General features: G+C 38.5%; 1 protein-coding gene across 4 annotated transcripts in view; it reads left to right on the forward strand.

Annotated features, from left to right (window-relative positions):
- The window catches only part of YTHDC2 (YTH domain containing 2), a 73500-nt gene that overhangs the window by 13619 nt on the left and 37551 nt on the right, over positions 1-22330 (forward strand). For all 4 annotated transcript variants that reach the window (XR_006817704.1, XM_045999570.1, XM_045999571.1 and 1 more), the window contains 8 exons: positions 3942-4108; positions 4864-4966; positions 6226-6382; positions 9160-9267; positions 10634-10782; positions 12325-12460; positions 19713-19839; positions 20080-20145. Coding sequence is in view for 3 of the 4 variants with exons in the window: in XM_045999570.1 (XP_045855526.1) it covers positions 3942-4108; positions 4864-4966; positions 6226-6382; positions 9160-9267; positions 10634-10782; positions 12325-12460; positions 19713-19839; positions 20080-20145 (1013 nt within the window). In the remaining variant the exon portion in view is untranslated. The remainder of the gene's footprint in view (positions 1-3941; positions 4109-4863; positions 4967-6225; positions 6383-9159; positions 9268-10633; positions 10783-12324; positions 12461-19712; positions 19840-20079; positions 20146-22330) is intronic.

Consider the following 22330-nt stretch of genomic DNA (forward strand, 5'->3'; position numbering starts at 1 on the left):
TAATTAGAAATGAATTATTTGACTTTGGCTTTTTGAGAAGAAACGATTAATTTACTGGGTTTACACCTGAGAAATGATCACCTCTTATTTGAGGAGTTCAAATAAAATTACTGCTGTGTCTGTTTTATGAAATATAACTGTAACAGAATTTAAAGTTCATATCATTAGCCAGTTTCATCTTGCCTTTACTAGCATTAGGAAGTTAATTGCCTTCCACATTTTCATGTTCACTGTTCATGTTCATTATGTAAAATTCAAACATTATGGAAAATAGTACATAGAAAGTGAAAGATTTCTAATTCTCTTGCTACTCTCCATGCATTTTTGCCAGAAACTTGGAGTATGTATTTCTGTTTTTTTAAATTTTTGATACCTTTGCATTTGATTTTCTTAGAGCACTGATATATATATATGTACATGTATAATTATATAACATATTACATATTATATATAACCACTGATAGATATATATTTTTTAAAAGATTTTATTTATTTATTTGACAGAGAGATCACAAGTAGGCAGAGAGGCAGGCAGATTGAGAGAGAAGGAAACAGGCTCCCCGCCGAGCAGAGAGCCCGATGTGGGCCCAAGACCCTGAGATCATGACCTGAGCCGAAGGCAGAGGCTTTAACCCACTGAGCCACCCAGGCGCCCTGTGTGTGTGTGTGTGTGTGTGTGTGTGTGTGTGTGTGTGTGTGTGTGTGTATGTATATGTATATATAAACAAACATGAAATAATATGCCTTTTGCATCTTGCTTTTTTCACTTAAAAGATACGGGATATTTTTCAGTAGCTAGAGATATAACTCTTTTTTTTTTTTAAGATTTTATTTATTTGAGAGGGAGAAGCACAGCGAGAGAGGGAACACAAGCAGGGAGAGTGGGAGAGGGAGAAGCAGGCTTCCCATAGAGTAGGGAGCCAGACATGGGGCTCGATCCTGGGACCCTGGGATCATGACTTGAGCCAAAGGCAGACGCTTAACAACTGAGCCACCCAGGCGCCCCAGAGATATAACTTATTTTTTAAACAGCTTTATAATATTCCCGAACATTTTACAATAACAATGATAAAAAATGACAGTTTACTATGTGTTGAAATTTTGAGTTCTCTTGTTTAAATCTCTCAGTAACCTCAACACATGTAGGCTTTTTATTATCTCTACAGGTGAGGAATAAAACCTGGAACTTACAGATATAATCTGTCCAAATTCCCATAGCTAGGAAGTGGCAGAACAGGGATTTTATTCTTGTATTGTACTTCTTAATATTGTATTCTAATACTTCTTTGCTAATTTATGGGAGTAGTTTCATAGGATAAGTTCCTAGGAGTGGAAATGCTTGGTCAAGGATGTGGCAGTTAAATTTTAGTAGCTAGATTAGCTAGTTATTGTCTGATAACTCAAAAGAGAGTTGTATTATAATAAAATTGAAGATACTGAAGGTTCCCATTTCTTTGAAGCTTGGGCAGCAATGATTTACCTTTATTAATCTGATAAACAAGAAATAATGTTTTAATTTGTATTTCCTTTCTTAGTTGAGTATCTTTTCATTTTTGCTTGTTCTGTGGGTTGCTTGTTTATATTTCATTTTTCATTTGGCTTAATCATTTTGGTTTATTTTTAATCATTTTGGTTTTATTTTTAAATTTTGGTTTATTAATTATTATTATTATTATTTTTTTAAAAGATTTTATTTATTTATTTGACAGAGAGAGATCACAAGTAGGCAGAGAGGCAGGCAGAGAGAGAGAGAGAGAGAGGAGGAAGCAGGCTCTCTGCCGAGCAGAGAGCCCGATGCGGGACTCGATCCCAAGACCCTGAGATCATGACCTGAGCCGAAGGCAGAGGCTTAACCTGCTGAGCCACCCAGGCACCCCTGGAATTTTTGTTTTATCTTTAATTATCTATTTTTATGCCAAGATCCCTCTTTTTGCTTTTTGTAGTTTTACAATGTGTAGCATAATATTCCTCTTTACTATCTTCTTAGATATTTTTTTTTTTTAAAGATTTTATTTATTTATTTGACAGACAGAGATCACAAGTAGACAGAGAGGAAGGAAAGCAGGCTCCCTGCTGGGCAGAGAGCCCGATGCGGGGCTTGATCCCAGGACCCCGGGATCATGACCTGAGCCGAAAGCAGAGGCTTTAACCCACTGAGCCACCCAGGTAATTTGGGTTCTTTTAACCTTCTGGATAAACTAGTCAAGTTAAAAAAGATCCTAGAGGGGGCGCCTGGGTAGCTCAGAGGGTTAAGCCTCTGCCTTTAGCTCAGGTCATGATCCCAGGGTCCTGGAATCGAGTTCCACATTGGGCTCTCTGCTCAATGGGAGCCTACTTCTTTCTCTCCTTCTGCCTGTCATTACCTCTGTTTGTGCTCTCTCTCTCTGGCAAATAAATAAATAAAATCTTACAAAAAAAAAAAATCCTAGAGGCCAAGACATGCATAAAATGAAGTTCTCTCTCACTCACAGTTAAAGAGATGAAATCAAAAAGAACAATTAAATTTTTCAACTATCATGGGGCACTTGGGTGGCTCAGCAGGTTAAGCCTCTGCCTTTGGCTCAGGTCATGATCTCAGGGTCCTGGGATCGAGCCCTGCATCGGGCTCTCTGCTCAGCAGGGAGCCTGCTTCCCCCCTCTCTCTTCCTGCCTCTCTGCCTACTTGTGATCTCTCTCTGTCAAATAAATAAATAAAATCTTAAAAAAATTTTTTTTTCAACTATCAGATTGGCAGAAATTAAAAAGTTGATGATATCCAATATTTGCGTAGGTGTTGGGGAAACAGAATCTTCTGTTTTATGGGTATAAGTATAAATTGTTTTGGAAGGGCACTTTGATGATGCTTCTGTCCAAATTAAATGTATATACTCTTTCACTTGACACACATATATATAACGTATATGCAAACGTTTGTGAAGATAGGTGTTCACTGCAGCGCTTTTTAAAATAACAAGCATCAGTAATAACCTAAAAAATGAGACAATTTAATGTGATACTTGTTAAATTACAGCACATCCGTAGGTTGGAATATGCAGCTATTAGAGTGGAGTGGGTAGTTCTGCATGCTAAGGGAAATCTGCAAATTATAAACATTAAGTACAATAATCACTTTATGTGAATAAAAACCTGTTTATATACACATATACTTTAAAATGTGTGAATACTTTATCCCCCAAAAGCATTCATAAGAAATAGTAGTTACTTTTTTGGAGACTGCTGATAGCGGTAGGGTGGGAAAGACTTAATTTTTTAAATCTTTCTGACCTGTTTGAATTGAGTGTAGAAAGGTTCCTACAATCCCAGTATTAGGCCGTTTTGGTTTTCTTCAGGCTTTTCACTATTTAAAAAATTCCAATGGAATTTGGATTATTGTTTCATTCATTTCATAGATAATTTGGGGACAATTGACATTTTTGCAATTACTGATTATTTCCACTCAAGAGTGTGTCACAGTTCTTTATTCAGTTCATGTCTTTTAGTTGTAATTTATAGTCTTCTTTGTGCAAGAATTACCTGTTTTTATATGAATTTTTAAAATTTTATTTTAGAGTGAGAGGGTGGGGGAGGGGTAGAGGGAGAGAGAGAGAATCTTAAGCAGGCTCTACCCCTAGGGCACAGCCCGACAAGGGTGCTGGATTTTATACCTCAGATCATGACCTGAGCCGAAATCAAAGTCAAAAGTTGAACGCTTAACCAACTGAACCATCCAGGCGCTCTGTATATAAATTTGTTTTTAATATTTTAGTTCCTCTTGTAAATAAGATCTTTTAAAACTACATTTTCTAGTTGATTGTTAGAAGTTATATCAAAGTTGTTGATTTTATGATTATTTTATGTTAGGACATGTTACAGAACCTTTTTTTAGTTTCAGTAGTTTTTCCACTGGACTTTCTTGGTGTACAATCATGTCATCTTATAGGACTTTAAAACTTTCATTTCAGATTCCTCAGTTCCTTTTAGATGATTGCTTTAAAAATGGTATCCCCTGCCGTATATTTTGTACCCAGCCAAGACGGTTAGCCGCAATTGCTGTGGCCGAAAGAGTTGCTGCAGAGAGAAGAGAAAGGATTGGTCAAACAATTGGATATCAGATCCGATTAGAAAGCAGGTAATGCTGGCTCTCCGATAGCCTATCTTTGATCGTTCTTCAAGAAGACTAATGTTTTATTTCACTAAATAGAGAGGATATGTTGGTTAAAGAATTAGATGATCATTTTGCTTCAAGAAAGTCTTTGATAAGATATTGAGGTCATGACTGAACTTGGTAAGGTTTTGAATACATAGGTTAAAAAAGAGTTGGGCCATAGTTACAAATCCCATTTCATAGTTTTATGATTAAATACTAGTTAATTTCACCTCTTTGAACCTCAGTTTTTTCATTTATAAAATGGGGCCAGTAAAAGCAGCTAGAGCCCAGGTTTGATGTGAAGTTTATAGTAAACAATAAATGATAGTAACAGAATTAATTATTAGAAGTGATACTAGTAGTACCTTCTTGATCAGTATACTGTTTCTTTGCTCTCTGTAGTTTGGATGTAGTAATTCAAAAAGCTGCTCTTTTATGATATACTTTTTTCCTCTGAGGAAAAAGTGTTAAAGTTTTTTTTAAAAAAATCTATTTATGGTTCCTTAACAAAATAATCAATTAATTAAAGGCTGTTAATAAAAATTTTGTAAGATTATCAGGTATGAAAGACATATTTCACATAACTTGGGTCATATAGCATGCATGCCAGTTTGCCATTATATTAGTAACCTTAAGTAACCCTTATTAAAGTACATATGAGACTAACATTTAATGTGATCATGTTTTCATTACATGTAAGAGTTGTAATTGTGCTTTATTTTTATTTCTTTAAAAAGGGTTTCTCCAAAGACACTTCTGACATTTTGCACTAATGGGGTCTTGCTTCGTACGTTGATGGCAGGAGATAGTACATTGTCAACTGTGACACATGTTATTGTGGTAAGAATATTGCCGAGTTTGCCATATACAACTCAGATTGCTTAGAACGTTGAATATGTAATGACATTTTTAGGATAGGATATGCATGAGAACCAGTTCTTTTAAATAGCTGTTATAATCAGGTTGCTTTCTATTGCCTGTAATTGTTAGACATAAATATTTGTATTAAGTAGAGATATTCTTATTATCAGTAAGAATTTAGGTTTTATGTAAGTAAGGTTTTATGGAGGCAAATAAAGTAAGTAGGTAAGTTTTTCCAAAGTGCTTTTTATATGAGAAAATGATACATGTACTTAGCATTCCCCAGAATGGTGAAAGTTTCCTTTTCTCTGTGTGCTTAGTCATCTGATTCCTCCTTTAGCTACTGTTTATTTCCTAGTCTTGGAGTACACTTTTTTTTTAAGTTTTTATTAATTTATTGGACAGAAAGACAGCGAGAGAGGGAGCACAAGCAGGGGGAGTGGGAGAGGGAGAAGCAGGCTCCTTGCCGAGCAGGGAGCCCGATGCAGGGCTTTGGGATACACTTTGGAGTCATTTAACTTCATAATTAAGCTGCTAAATTAAGTAGCTACTGATGAAGTGGATAAATTACCACCTTATTAAAAAATTCTAAGTTTTTATCCAGTTTGTGTCAGAAAAACATTAGATTAAGTTGTATAAGTTTGCAGTAAGCAGCTTTTGGAAACTTACTAGTTGTGTGCTTTCAAACCAAAGGGTGCACCTATGCCCCAATGCGAATGGAAGCTTATTTATTTATTTATCTAAAAGTTTTTATTTATTTATTTGTCAGAGATAGAGAGGGAGAGCGAGAGTGCACAAGCAGGCAGAGTGGCAGGCAGAGGTGGAGAGAGAAGCAGGTTTCCTGCTGAGCAAGGAGCCTGATTCGGGACTTGATCCCAGGACCCTGGGATCATGACCTGTGCCGAAGGCAGCGGCTTAACTGACTGAGCCACCCAGCGTGCCTAGAAACATATTTAAATACATTTTCTATGTATTAAAAAGACATTAGGCTCTAGTACTTCAGAATTTGTTGTAGTTTGTCCTTTATATCCTCTAGGAGGTGGTGCTTTGTTACCCATGGTGGTTGTTGATGTCTGATTATTTCTGCATTATCCATAATACAAAATTTTCATGAGTACTGATTGGACTTATTCACATTAAATTTGAATTATTATAAAACCTAGTGGCTCTGTACTTTTAAAGACTTAGTCATCCATAATGTTTTAACTATTCCATGGTTTTATTTTTGTTTATCGCAGGATGAAGTACATGAAAGAGATCGATTTAGTGATTTTTTACTTACAAAGTTAAGAGATCTGTTGCAAAAGCACCCAACTTTGAAACTTATTCTTTCTAGTGCCGCCTTGGATGTAAATCTTTTTATAAGATATTTTGGAAGTTGTCCAGTGATACATAGTAAGTTAAAGGATCAGATTTCTTCTAGGATTTTTATGAAAGTATACTTTTTTGGCCTGATTATATTTATTGTAATAGGAGCTGGGGAATGGTCTGAGATAGGAGCATCCATTTCTGTTTTCTATGAGTTATGCCTCAAAATCTCTCTAGATTTTTGTCTTCTCCTTTTCCATGCACACTCTGTGGGACTGTTTTGAGGGCAGCTCTCTAGTCTTAAAAGGAAATATGCTTTATTTTGGTTCTTTATCCTCCTTTAAATCTGTCTTCCCATTTCCCCTTTGTTGCTAGACTCCTTGAAAGAGTAGTCTGTGCTCCCATGTTTACTTCCTGTGTACTTCAGCATAGACTGCCTTTTCGCTTTTGTCCTGTCCTTTAATCCAAACTGGTTTTGACATTGATCTTTAAAAAAAAATTATTAAATTCCTCCTTAAAAATTATATGTGTTTACCTCAGTGATATAGTACAAATATACATAGGAGAGAGGTTCAAAATTGCCCCATCCTCTTTCCAGTTTATGGCCTACTTTGCTGATATTACTTGAGGTTAAAGCCTCGTGTATATCCTTTCTTATGCTCCCCATGCTCATAACATATGCAGACACATCCATGTACATGTGTCTAAACTGGCTTTAGAGAAATGAGCACATGCCTTCTACATTAGTTTGCAATTTGCTTTACTCATACGATGTTACATCCGGAAAGCCCTCCAGTGTCATAGCTGCAGATGTAGTTCATTACTTGAAGCAGCTGCTTTAGTATTTCATAATACGAATGTACCATGATTTATTTAACCATTTATCTTCGGACGCAGATTGGTCCTAACTCTCCTCTCCCCCCGACCATAAACAGTGTTGTAATCAACATCCCTGCGTGTATATCCTTATATACTGGCGCTCTTAATCCTAGGGAGAGATTCTGGAAAGTAACAGTGTTCGGTAAAAAGAGTGTATCTGTTTTTAATTTTCACAGAATTTGCCACTGTACTTTTTCAGAAGAGCTGAAATGATTTATATGTATTTCTGTAGTGCATTGGGGCTGTCCATTTGTATTCTTACAGGTGTCGTTTGATACTGATTTCATTGCCAAGCCTACTATTTCAGTTTTACACAAAGATCTTGAGTTTTGTGTATTTCTCATGGTTGGCTTCCCCCTTTTTGTGTGTGAAATGCTCTCATCCCATAATTTACTTGACAGTACTGCCTCCTAAGTCTTGTATTCTGCTTTAGAGTCCATACTTTCATGGTCTCCTTTGTGTGCTTGTATATTGGTATTTTATTGGCATTCTTCCCTTGACCCATTTTTTTCCTCTTCCTTACTCACCTTCCCTTCTCTTCTTTCTTTTGTTTTTCCTGCTCTGTACTCCTAGGTACTGGAGACACACCAGTGGTTTCCCTGGAAGCTCTCATTCATGCCCTTGGATTCTACTTTCTTTTTCATGCTCATGACTCCTAAATCCTCATTTCCAATTGAAGCTGTTCTCCAGAGCTTTGGGCTTAGATGTCTTATAAGCAGACCATTTTTAATAAGTCCCAAGCTAAATATTTAATCTGTTCTACAAAATCTTCTTCTCATGTGTTTCCCGTTTTAGTAAGTCATACCATCAACCTAGTCACCTAAGTCACAAACCTGTCTTTCTTCTCATAATATTCTTAGATGATGAGACACATAAAACGTGTGTGTCTGCTGACTGAAAGCTCATTTGGCATCTCACGTTTGACACATCTGAAACCAAACTCCAACTCTGACCGGCCAACCTGTTACTTTCAGCTTTTCTTGTTACCTCAGAGAATGACCTTGTCATCTACCCAGTTTTGTGAGCCAGACATTGAAGAAACATGGTTGATGCTTTGTATTGTTCCTTCACATCCAATTTAGTGCTGAGTTTGTGGATTTTACTTCCCGACTATCTCTAGAGTCTGTCTCATGTTCATTTATAATCACCAGTTTCATTCAAATGTTGTTCTCTTCCATGTGAGTTATTGGGATGATAACCCAGTCTGTTCCATCCCTTCTGCTCTCTTTTAAATCTCTGCTCTCCATTGCAGCTTGAGTGGTCTTTTCTGACATGAAATTCTGAGAATGTTGAATACTTTCTTGATCTGAAGACTTTGGATAACTTTCACCTCAGGATGAAGACCTAAATCCTTAATAAAACTTACCTGTTCCTCCTGCCTCATCTCAAATTGCAATCCCTTCTTTACTCCCTGTCTCCTGCCATGTTCCAACCAGCTTGGCTGTTTAGTTTCTTTCTCAATGTAGGATGTTCGCATGTGCTTTTGTTTTCTTCATTGTGCACCTTTTCCTCTCCTGTTAGTTCAGTATTTTGTTTACCCTTTCTTTTGGTCCCATCTTCTCTAAGAGGATGATTTTCTTAACTCCTTCAGACCCCCCCTTTATGTCATGGTGTCTTGTCCTTCTCTCTGAGAGGACTTTTTACAACTCTGTTTTTACATTTATGTTCTGGATTTTTGGATTGATGTTTGTTTCCTTTGCTAGCATGTAAGCTTTAGGAGATTGGGAGGCAGCTGTCCTTACGATTTGTATTCCTGATGCCTAGCATGATGGCAGACACATACGCCCTGGAAGAAATGAACAAATGAGCAGTTCTGGAACATAAAAATCAGAATTAGGTTTAAAGGACAGTATCATGAGGATCACTTGCCCTGTGGAATTGCTTTTGGATTTTATACTTAGGTTCATTAACTCAGGATTTTCATGTTTTTGTGTGCATTATCTCTAAGATGCAAATCGACTCTTTAAAGTATTCCTGTTGTTTAGTACAGGGAAGACCATTTGAAGTGAAAGAAATGTTTCTGGAAGACATCTTAAGAACTACTGGATACACAAACAAAGAAATGTTAAAGTACAAAAAGGAAAAACAACGAGGTAAGCTTTTCATCAAATACTAAAGTACTGTTGATACAGTTTTTAGAGTCTTGGACTGTGGAGGTGCAAGGACACTTGAAAGTGTTTTTCCTTTGTATATAATCGTATAATAGTATATTAGAATTCTGTCTCAAGCATACTTACTACATTGTGGTTTATGCCCATAAATTGTAATCTGTGGAGAGGAATTGACAGTGGATGCCAGGGTTGAGGAAGAGTATGTCTGTATTCAGAGATGCAACCAGTGTTGTAAGGAGGTAGAAGGGTAGGTGCTGCCCCATCTGTGATGGGCAACGGGGGGGTAAGAGTGCATTATGCCATAGCAGAGCTCATGGGGCAGGAGTGGGGAGTGGGCGGGAAGGATGGAAAAGGGTAGCATGTGAGTAATGACAGTCTCATCTTTGATACAAAGGTCCAGTCTTCAAATCTTGATTTTTTTTTTTCTTTTTCTGGGAGAGTGAGCCTTAGTGAGGGGGCAGAGGCTGTGGAGGGAAAGAGGGAGAGAGGGAGAGAGAATCCCAAGCAGGTTCCACGCTCAGCACAGAGTCTGATGCAGGGCTTGATTTCACAACCCTGAGATCATGACCTGAGCCGACATCGAGAGTCAGACGCTTAACCAACTGAGCTACCCAGGCACCACTCGAATCTTGATTTTGTTATGAGTTGCATCTGAACTTAGAGTTTAGCATTATTTTCCCATTAATACATCTCTTCTCATGACTTAACACTATCTCTCAGCTTTTGAGTTAGGGTGAGATTCCTTTTTTGCTGACTTGTAACTACATTAATCATGATAGAAGATTTGGCTTCAAGCTTTGATTCCTTTGTTTAGTCTGTATGACCTTGGCCAGATATCTTAAGTTCTTTGGATTCTCCACCTGAAGAAAAGCAATTAACAGTGCCCGTTTCACAGAGCAGTGCCGAAGCGGTAATATGCAGATCGTGAAACTAGTAGTTCTCTAAACTTCTGAAGGTGAAGACGGTGTATAACTTTTATCTCAAGCAACTGGCATGGTGTAGAAGTCCAGTAAACTGGTTTTCACAAAGTGCTGTATGAATGTTAGTCACTGATTTAAGCAGTATTTAGTGTATAGCTAAATACTGTTATTTGAATTTGGACTCACTTAGGAGTAAACTTCTTACTAATGACATGAACTAGATGTTTTGAAGCAGTTTCATGTGTCCTTAAGGTTCAGCGTGACACATTTTACTAAATGTTTCTTGTTAATGTATTTTGAAAAAGTAACTTCAAAATCAGGCCAACGTTTAAGTATTTTTCAAATTCACTTAATTTTTTTAAACAAAGGCATATATTCCCCCAATTGAAGCTTTTATCTGCTTACTCTTTCTTTTGTTATTAATTTAGAAGAGAAACAGCAAACCACCCTTACAGAATGGTATTCGGCTCAAGAGAATACTTTTAAGCCTGAGTCTCAGAGGCAGAGAACTGTTCCCAGTGTGACTGAAGAGTATGATTTATTGGATGACGGTGGTGATGCTGTCTTCAGCCAGTTGGTAAGGCCAACTCATTGGTTTCACACTGATATTTTGAGTGAAAATCATACAGTTTAAATTAACATCTTTTGAGATTGTAATTGTTACTGGATTACTACTGTGTGATTCTCTTCGTTTATCTTAGGCTACAACATATTTTTCAGAACAATTAAGATTTTATCTATTTGAGAGGGACAGAATGAAAGAGAGAGAGCATGAGAGGGGGAAAGTCAGAGGGAGAAGCAGGCTCCCCGCTGAGCAGGGAGCCCAATACAGGACTCGATCCCAGGACTCCAGGATCATGACCTGAGCTGAAGGCAGTCGCTCAATCAACTGAGCCACCCAGGTGCCCTCAGAACAACTTTCTAATGTACTTTTTTGGGGGCAATTAATGCAGCATCTTTTATTGTTTTATTCTCAGTTTAAATTATTTCAATAAAATAAATTTTTTGAGGAAAATAGTTATAGATATTATGCATATACATTATCATCATCTGATATTTTGTCATCTCAAAAGTTTAAGAACCTGTGAGCTAAACAATGGCAGATAAGCTCAGTGAAGAGAAAATTGAGGAAGGACTATTGATACTAGAGCACATAATCCACCAATCCGCTGTGTGACTTTGTAAAATCAGTTACACACTACAGACCTCAGTCTCTTCTCTGCTCCTTTTCTTTTTTCTGTTTTGCTGCAGAATCTTTTACACATGAAATATTTCATGGAAGCCGTGTGTGCTCAACCTCAGTGTCCACCCCCATCGGTCGGTGGGGCCTCTGCTACCTTGGGTTACATGGAATCTGTTTGAAAACTGGAACTTGCTGGTTTCCTAGGCACCTTTGGGTCTTTCACTTTGGTTTAGAATTCTTTAAAAGGCATTGGTGATAAGTGTGATGCAAACTATTGCTGGGCCCGTGGACTTTTTAGAGAACGTTTAACTGTTTTGAGCACGAGAAGGTACACATGCAGGCACCGAAACAGATATGTCTTAAGTTCTAATGGGTCCAAATGAACTCTACATGTTCCTAAAAACCCTTGTGTAGAATGTTTAAAAGTTGTTATGTAGAATGGGGAACATCCTTCTGGCTCAGTGAATGGCATTTTGACCAAGAAATTAGTGTTTCTTAAGCCTGGCTGTGCATGATCGTCACCTCAGGAACTTATAAAGCCCTGTAGAGTGTGTCCTGCATCAGCAGAGGTTCTAATGAACTTGCTGTGGGGTGGGACCTGGCATCAGTGTTGAAAAACACAAGGGCAGCTGGGAGAGAGAACCACTGGGGTAGGTATGTTTCACAGCATTCTGCCAGAAGCACATTAGATAATATTTTGACTGAATCATACTCCTTTGTTTACAAACTCATTCTCAGATAAAAGATAAATGTTAGAACAAAATAACCACATTATAAGTGGAATGTTTGCGTTGAGATGAGAAACTTTTATGGTAAAGCCAACGCTGTGATATGTGGTTAGTAGTTCTTGTGGCCATTGTGGTCATCTCACATACTTTGCACATAAAGGTTAAGCTGTTAGGTAATTTATAATCTTTGCTTTTTTTTTTTTTAAAGACAGAAAAAGATGTGAATTGCCTTGAACCATGGTTAATAAAGGAAATGGATGCTTGTCTCTCTGACATATGGCTGCATAAAGATGTCGATGCCTTCGCTCAGGTCTTTCACCTTATTTTAACTGAAAATGTTAGTGGTACGTGTAATTTCTTAAAACATATTTTTATTACTTTTATGGTTATTTATAGTGGAAGTGTAGTTTATTTTTTTTTAATTTTTATTTTTTTAAAAGATTTTATTTATTTATTTGACAGACAGAGATCACAAGTAGGCAGAGAGAGAGAGGGAAGCAGGCTCCCCGTTGAGCATAGAGCCCGATATGGGCTCCATCCCAGGACCCCGGCGTCAAGACCCGAGCCGAAAGCAGAGGCTTTAACCCACTGAGCCACCCAGGCGCCCTGATAGTGGAAGTGTAGTTTAATTTGAAGTGTATGTACTACATTTTTTTGTTCGTAACCAATAATTTGTTCTTTTGGAGTACTTGTTCACGTGGACAAATCAGGATTTTATTAGCATAGTAGAATAAATAAATATTTGTTGTGTTAAATCAGGGATTCTTTTTTTTTTTAAAGTAAGTTCTGTACCCAATGTGGGACTTGAATTCATGACCCTGAGATCAGGAGTCCCATGCTCTACCAACTGAGTTGGTCATGTGCCCCTAAATCTTGGGATTCTTAATCCAGTTGTCTCCAGAAGGGTTATATGCAGTCTGTGAATATATGAGTTACGTGCAGAAGTATTTTTATGTATATGTGTTGTGCATATAAATATACTGCCCTTCCCTCCCACCGGAATATCTTGCATTTTTTAAGTAATTTGCATTTTCAAAAAAGGAAGGAAAAGAAAGGTTAATAACTTTGTTTTGGATTTTGTATTTAGTAAATGGAGAATTTCAGCCTACCTTTAATTATATAAGCTCAAGTACAGATTCATATGTATATGCTTTATGTAGTGTGATGTGTTTTCACTAATGACCTATCCTGATTTTATTAGTTGATTATAGTGGATATTGGTAACCAGAGGTCAGTTTCAGAGCCCTGAAGGCTTCTAGGCAAAAGACAGAATAAAAGACCATAGAAGGTCAGTACTGAAAAGGATTTAGATGTCCCCTCACTTAAATTTCTCAGCTTTATTTTTATTATAATTATTATTGATCACACCTTTCTTGAAACATTTTCTTCAGTTAACCTCTAATATTCCATGCTTGGTTTATTTTCTCCTTTCTTGTCTCCCTCGCTGGAACTTCTTGGTTTCTTTGGCAGAATTTCCCCCTTTTTCCTGACTTCTAAATATGAAATGGCCCAGGCCTCAATCCTTTGGTGTTGCTTCTATTTATACTTACGTCTTACGTGGATCTCATCTGGTTGTAGTTTTAAATATTTATTTAAGATTACTCCTAATTTTATTGTTCCAGTCCTGACCTCCCCCTGACCTGAGTACACCTGATTACTTGACATCTCCCCTTGGGGGTCCGTTAGGTGAATAAAACTAGATATGCCCCAAACAACTTTTGGTTCCCTTTTCACTTCGCTCCTTACCTGCCTTTTCCTTAGTATTTCCTAAGTGATCATAATCGGTTGTAGACTTCTTTAAAAATTCATGTGCCCGGCCATCCCAGACTTTACGAAACTGAATTTTCACCTGGTTACTGAGGCAACAAAACATGAAGTAAGTCATTAAAAAAAAAAAAGATTTTATTTATTTAATTTGAGAGAGAGAGAGAGCTCATGTGCTGTGCATGGCTGGGAAGGGGCAAAGGGAGAGGGAAAGAAAAACAGACTCCCCGCTGAGCCGGGAGCCTTATGTGGGGCTCCATCTCCAGGACCCTGGCATCATGACCTGAGCTGAAGGCAGACGCTTAATGAACTGAGCCATTCAAGTGCCCCATAAAGCCATTCTTGACTTTTTCATACTCCACATATCCATTTGCAAATCCTGATGGTTTTACCTTCTAATTAAATCCTGAATCTGACCCCATTTCACTCCTCCTCCTCCTCCATTCTAGTCCAAGCCAACATTTCCCTCCCAGGATGATTACTGAAGCCTGTGAACTGCTTTTATTCTTAAGTCATTCTGGTCTGTTCTCCAGAGAACAGTCAGAGTTACCCTTTCAAAAAAACCGGCATCATGCTACTCCCCTTCTTTCCACTCTCCCGTGGCTTTCAGTTATACTTCGAATAAAAATCAGAGCCCTTTCTCTGACTGGGTCTCTCTAACTGCCTTTTGGACCTCATTTTCTACGACTATGGACCTTTTGCCACTATTACCTCCTTGCTCTTCTTCACATATCAGCACATTCCGACCTGGGGGACTTTTCTTTGGTTGTTTCTCGTGCGTGGAGTGCCGTCCCCACAGATGATCATGCAGCCCAGCGTCTACTTCACGTAGGTCTCTGCTTGGGTCTTGCTTCCTCAGCAAGGCCTCTTTGGGGTCATTTTACTGAAATTGGCCCCTTCTCTCACTCTTTCTCCATACCCTGCTGTATTATTCACTGTTGTACTTTCATTACCTGACAGTGAATATTTTTAAGTTTTCTTACTTTCACTCTCTCTTCCTCTGTCTCATCCACTAGAATGCAAACGACCCGAGAGTGAAAACCTCGTTTGTTTTACTGAACTCCTATCCCCAGAGGTTTTGTAGCAAGTGCCCAATAAATATTTGTTGAAAAATGATACAACTTCTAAGGATCCTACCAAATGATTCATCTATTTGAATATGTTTAGTGATAGGGAGCTCACTACCTTCCTTTGAGACACTTCTTTCAAATGTGGTGTCTTTTAACTGCTAATTTTTTTATATGTTCTGTTGAGTGAAGTGAAATCTACCTATATAGCTTTTACCCTCTTCTGCCTTTGGGGGGATAATGAGGAGATTTAGTATCTGCTTATGCCTGACAGACCTTCAGGTATGAAGATAGTTATTCTTCCTGCTTTCTCATTTTCTGGGCTGATCAGACCTGACTTCATCTTTTTGTCTTTAATGTGAGATGTGGTTTAGTCTTCTCCTGCCGTTGTCTGCCTTCTCTGGTTATGTGGAGTTTGTCCCTTTTAAAAAGCATGCTGTCCTTTCCCGAGTGTTAATCTTAATGACTACCTTCAGGTTGAGTAGGTCAATCAGCCTAAAAACCTCTACTTTTTAAAAAAAAAGTAATTCAGCCTGTGGTCAGTGTAGCTCTTTGCCATCCACATTGTCTTACTGATTCATACTGCCTTTGAAACTTCTAGTTCTTTTTTTTTGTTTAATAACTGATTTTATTAAATTAATCCTTCCCATCATTTACTTGTTGTTCTGATTTTTTTTTTTTTTTTTTTTTTTTTTTTTTTTTTTTAGAGATTTTATTTTATTCATTCGACAGATAGAGATCACAAGCAGGCAGAGAGGCAGGCAGAGAGAGAGGAGGAAGCAGGCTCCCTGCTGAGCAGAGAGCCCGATGTGGGGCTCGATCCCAGGACCCTGAGATCATGACCCGAGCCGAAGGCAGAGGCGTAACCCACTGAGCCACCCAGGCGCCCCTTTTTTTTTTAGTTTAAGACTTTCTGTTTGTTCTTTTTAAATTTCATAATTAGACTTGGCCCATTGCTTTTGTTTCACAACTTCCTCCCCCCCAGTCTAATTGTTACCTAATATATTAATAAAGTTTCTCAGTTTATGAACTCAAGAGGCCTGGGTCACTGACCAAGTGCTGTGTATGCTTTAGGTCAACATTTGGGTGTTGTTGTTCAAGTGGTTATAATTCCATTCATCTACTAATGTAGCAAACCTCAAGAAGGAAAGGAAGATCTTTTGGCCTTTCTTGTTTTTGTTTTTTTTATAAGATTTTTGTTCATTTATTTGACAGAGGGAAAGTGAGAGCACATAAAGGCAGAACAGCAGGCAGAGGGAGAAGCAGACTCCCCACTGAGCAGGGAGCCGGATGCAGGACTTGATCCCAGGAGCCTGGGATCATGATCATGACCTGCGCCAAAGGCAGATGCCTAACCGACTGAGCCACCCAGGCACCCCATGGTCTTTTTTATTATTCTTTGTAAATTTATTTTGGTTTCTATTGCTCTACTTTTTTCTAGCTTATTGGTTATTAAATAATCTATCTGTATTTTGAAATTTTTTGTGTTGGAAACATGGATATTTGTTCATCTCCAGTTTTCTGGCAATATTTTTTTTCTCCCACAGAAAAAAGCTTAGCCATCTTAATTGAAAGTTAAGAAAATTTGAGCTCTGAGGCATGTTGCTTTAAAATATTTATATATTTATGAAGCATTAATGTATTATTCTTGACTTTTTTTTGAAAGAGAATGAGAGAGAGAGTATGAGAAGGGGGAGGGGGGGAGGGAGAGAGGGAGAAACAGACTCTTCACTGAGCAGGGAGGGAGTCCGATATGGGACTCCATCCCAGGACTCCAGGATTATGACCTGAGCAGAAGGCAGTTCCCCAACCAACTGAGCCACCCAGGCACCCTATTCTTTTTTTTTTTTTTTTAAGATTTTATTTATTTATTGACAGAGAGAGAGATCACAATTAGGTAGAGAGACAGGCAGAGAGAGAGGGGAAGCAGGCTCACTGCTGAGCAGACAGCCCGATGCGGGACTCGATCCCAGAACCCTGAGATCATGACCTGAGCCGAAGGCAGAGGCTTAACCCACTGAGCCACCCAGGTGCCCCCAGGCACCCTATTCTTGACCTTCTTCCTAGATATTTCTCTAGTGTATACTAGGCTATTACTTTGATGTCATCATCCTATGGATCCAGGTTCCTCATCTCTTTTTTCTCTTTTAAAGATTTTGTTTTTAAGTAAATTTTTTTTTAAGATTTTATTTATTTATTTGACAGAGATCACAAGTAGGCAGAGAGGCAGGCAGAGAGAGAGAGGAGGAAGCAGGCTCCCCACTGAGCAGAGAGCCTGATGTGGGGCTCGATCCCAGAACCCTGAGATCATGACCCAAGCAGAGGCTTTAACCCACTGAGCCACCCAGGCGCCCCTGTTTTTAAGTAGTTTCTATATCCAGCATGGGGCTCGAACTTACAACCCCAAGATCAGACTCACATGTTCTACTGACTGAGCCAGCTAGGTGTCTCTGGGCCACTCATCTTTATAAGTGTTTCACTGGACATTTTCTTTATCTTTCCTTCCTTCCTTCCCTTTTGCCTTCCTTCCTTCCTTTTTTAGATTTTATTTTTTTATTTGTCAGAGAGAGAAATAGAGAGAGAGGACAAGCAGAGGAGGCAGCAGGCAGAGGGAGAAGCAGACTCCACACCAAGCAGGGAGCCTGATGTGGGTCTCCATCCCAGGACCCAGGGATCATGACCTGAGCTGAAGGCACACGCTTAACCGACTGAGCCACCCAGGCCTCTCTCATTGGATGTTTTCTAGAGTGCAGTATTTATTTATTTATTTATTTATTTATTTATTTATTTATTTGTCAGGGAGAAAGAGAGAGAGATGGAGAGCACAAGTGGGTTCCCAGCTGAGCAAGGAGCCCAGTGTGGGACTTGATCCCAGGACCCCTGGGATCATGACCTGAGCCAATGGCAGATGCTTAACCCGCTGAGCCACCCAGGCATCCGTAGAGTGCAAGATTCTAATGTCTGAAGCTGTGTGAAGTAAACAAAATGCTATGGTATCTCTTTGAACAGTTACTGACTTCCCATCTTTTTATTTCTCTTCTAAAATCTCAGCCCTTAATTGGCACCAGCGTTGAAAATACTTCATGTAATCCAGGAAACCTCCTACTTTGCAGGTTTCTTTTTAATGCCATCAATTTCTCCATGGAATCCTGTGGAAGCAGCTAGTAATGAGTGAGACAGGCATTCCCTGTCATGCTTACTGTCCTAGTCCTCTATTGTTGCATGACAAATGAATGATTCCCAGCCTTAGCAACCTCAATCATTTGTTGTCTCACATTGTTCTTGAGACTCAAGAATCTGAGACTGGTTCTGGCTTCTAGTGACAGATAAAGTAGTAGTGGAGCTCTTGTCTGAGGCTTTGGTCGTCTGAAGGTTCACGGGAGCTGCAGGATCTGCTTCCAAGAGGCTCACTCACGCAGCTATTGGCAAGAGACCTCAGGTTGTCTCGTCTCCTCTTTTGGCAGAAGGCCTCAGGTCTTACCATCCAGACCCCTTCATAGGGCTGGCTGTCTTAATCTTCCCTGGATGTGGCAGCTGGCTTCTTTCTGAGTGAGTGAGTCAAAAGAAGGAGAGAAAGCAAGCAGAAAGCGATAGGTACCTTTTAGAGTGAGTCATTTAGTTTAGCTCATACTTAAGAGGGGAACTTAGACTCTACCTCTGGAAGGGAGGAGTACTAAAGAATTTTGGATGTTTTAAAACACCCACACTTAGTCATACCCTGATGCTCAAAATACACACTTTTGGTTCTTTTCTCCAAGGCTACCAAATGAATATTCAGCTGAAGCAGTAATTCTCATATAGTGAGTACAGATCATAATCTTTTCAGTCCTTTTTAAGACTGCATGTGCCTGGCCATCCCACACCTACTGACTCTGAATCTAGGAGTCAGTCCTGGCTATCTGTGCTTTCAGAAGTAAGGAACCTGAGGTAATTCTCTTGTAAGTCCTCCCCACTTGAAGAACCACTGACTTATAATGGTTACCAAGTTTCAGAGTATTATTAAACACTGAGGATGATTGGGCTATGGAAAATTAAAATTGCCCATTTGCGATTATCTTAAATTTTACTGCAGAGTTGTTTTTTTTTTTCAGTGATGATTTCTTTTTAAAATCACCAATTTTGTAATTTAAGCAGACCAGTGCTAAGTGATTATAATACATTGCATTTCTTGAGAAATATATTCTAGGAAGGAAATTAAATTCAGTGGAACTTTAATTATTTTTCTCGTGGAGGGCTTTTATGGGAAGTAAACTTTCTGCCAATGTTATTTCCATTAAGCATCTCAGAAAGTAACAGTCTGGAATGATGGGGGAATAAGAGCAAAACAAGGACAACAAAAAACGGTCTTGGACTTCGCATTTGTAGTCTTAAGCATTCTTTTCCAGTTACTGATGAACCTTATTAATTATATCTTGTCATTTGGTGGTCAAGACAATATCTAGGCTAGGAAGATTATTTAAGGATTCTGCAAGTTACTAGCCTTCGTCTTCCGTTCTCATTACCCTGGTGAGCTTGAGACAGCTGAACGACTATCTCTTGTTCTCCTACCTTCCAAATGGTCGTCCCTCTTCCATCCTGTTTAGACTAAGGGTGCGTTAATAATAGATCTGCGTCCAGAGTAATGTAATACTGTTACAGTGTTGTATGAAGGAGCCAGTCCCAGGTTGATTGTCCTGACACTCATTTCTTTCATTAAGTTAAAAAGGAATGAAAATGGTTGAAAAGTTTGGAAATATAACCTGCATTTGTCTTTTCCTTGCTTTAGTTGATTACAGGCATAGCGAAACCAGTGCAACAGCCCTCATGGTTGCTGCAGGGCGAGGTTTTTCAAGTCAAGTAGAGCAGTTAATTAGCATGGGAGCCAACATTCACAGTAAAGCATCGAATGGCTGGTAATTATAAACTGCATCCCTTCTTGCTGTGTCTCTGTACAGCTCCGCATATCGGTTTTGATTTCTTATGTTTGTCTTTGTACTAAAAGCTATTGTATAATAATTGCTGGTCCATCTCTAATGGGTGAATGAATCCTTTGACTCGTTTTATAAATTTGAGAACATTACTTCTCTGTCTAAATTTGATTTTTTAAAAAATTATTTATTTATTTAAAATTTGATCTCTTTGAATTTTGGCAGGATGGCTTTAGATTGGGCCAAACACTTTGGACAGACTGAAATAGTGGATCTTCTAGAATCATACAGGTAAAACTTTATACTGTGTTTAATTAACCCTAATGTCTTTTTTAAAGGCTTAGCCATGTAAATGACAGCATATGACAAGGTAGACTATAGTCTCTTATGCAGAGATTTTCTTTTTTCTTTTTTGAATTCTAAGGAACTTTTGTCTGATTTTGTTATTTTTTGTTTTGGGTAGGGTGCCAGTAAGATCCAGTTTTATAATACTTTATTTCATTTTGCAAAGCAGAAGGGGGATTTTCAGTTAAACATAGTAGATACAGCACATGTAATTTATCTGCATTTTCCTAAAACCTCATTGAAATGGTAAGGCAGGAATATAACATGTGTAAGCTAACAAAGTCGAAGAGGTTGGAAGAGGACATAGCAACTGGTGGAAGATAGGAGTAAACTTTTGGGTAATAGAAGGCTAATGGATCAGTGGTGTTTGACTTAGCAGAGCTGAGGAAACGGAAAGCTCAGTGCAGGGAAGTAATTGCCAGTGAGAAACCAGCTCATTTTAGCTTCTTAGAGGTTCAAAAAAAAAAAAAACCCCCACTGAGAATTGATTGAAATTCTCTCCAAGGAATATTCAGAATTCCAGATTCCCACCTCTCCTGCCATCAGCGGAGATCTCCTTTCCCTACCTTGGCAGTAGTGGGAAGTTTATTAAAAAATTAAGCCACATGAAGCTTTGGACTTGGGGCCTATCAAGCACAGAGGGAGAGTGGGAGTGAGGTATCAAAGAGGAAAGTCCCCCAACAGACTGAAGGTTGAGATTCCATCCACTCCCTTCCACTGCTGTCCCTGTCGCCGTTTCCTGTAGAAGCTTACACTCTTCAGCAGAAAATGGGAGAATTCTTTCCTGGGAAAACAGACCAAGCCGACAGAAAAGAATTAGAATTATGGAAGGTTTGGTATTCTTTCATTGAAATGACCATCTTTAAGCCACATAGCTCGACAGTTGCTGCCTGTGCACATGGAAATTTTTTGTGCATTCTCTTTGAAGATGAACAAACTGCCAGGCATCTTTGAGGGGAAAAGTACCCACGATCAAACAACAATAGCAACAAAAACCCCTGGAACTTTGATGGGCTGCACATCAATAATCAGAAGAAAACTTCAAAAGCTAATAGAAAATACTCATAAAACAGAAACAATGTGTTATAAAACAGGAACAGAACACAAATCTTTATTCAGATTTTATCTTCATGAGGGCCACCTAAATTTATCCTGTTGTTGTAGTTTACCTTCTTGTGCTGTTAATCCTTCTCAACCTACTCTATTTTTCCTTTTGTCTGTAGGACCTGTTACCCTCTGACACATTTTTTTTTCTTTTTTTAAAAATTAAATTCAATTAATGAACATACAGTGTATTTTTAGTTTCAGAGGTAGAGTTCAGTGATTCATCAGGTTTTCTTTGTTTGTTTGTATTTTTGTTTTTTTTTTTTCAGAACTTACTCATATTTTCAAGATTTTATTTGAGAGAGAGAGAGTGTGTGTGCATGTCTCTCTAGTGAGAGAGAGAGACAGGGAAAGCGAGCGTGAGCAGGTGGAGGGGACAGAGGGAGGAGGAGAAGCCGGCTCCCCACTGAGCAGAGAGCCCGATGCAGGGCTCAATCCCAGGACCCTGAGATCATGACCTGAGCTGAAGCCAGAGGCTTAACCCACTGAGCCACCCAGGTGCCCATCATCTTATTTTTCTTTTTTAGTTTCTTTTTCTTTAAAAATTTAAATTCAGTTAATTAACATGTAATATATTATTAGTTCCAGAGGTAGAGGTCAGTAATTCATGAGTCTTGTATAACACCCAGTGCTCATTACATCACGTGCCCTCCTTAATGTCTGTCACCCAGATAGCCCATTCCGTAAACCCTTTCCCCTTCAGCAGCCCTTAGTTTTCTACAATTAAGACTCTCTTATGGTTTATCTCCGTCTCTGATTTCATCTTGTTTTATTTTTTTTTCCTCTCTTCCTATGATCCTCTGTCTTGTTTCTTAATTTCCACATATGAGTGAGATCATGTATGTATAAATTTGATTTAAAAAAAAGATTCAGACAATACTTTCAAATCCAATGAAACAAATCATTTATTTAGGTAATTAAAGGTTTTGGCTAAAGTTAGGTTAGATATTTAGATAGATATGTAGATCTTAGATTAAATAGCTAAAGAAAAGAAAAAGGTGATTTTAAAAGAAAATATATCCAAAGA

Source organism: Meles meles, chromosome 3 (assembly GCF_922984935.1).
Source record: "Meles meles chromosome 3, mMelMel3.1 paternal haplotype, whole genome shotgun sequence".
Classification (NCBI taxonomy): Eukaryota; Metazoa; Chordata; class Mammalia; order Carnivora; family Mustelidae; genus Meles; species Meles meles.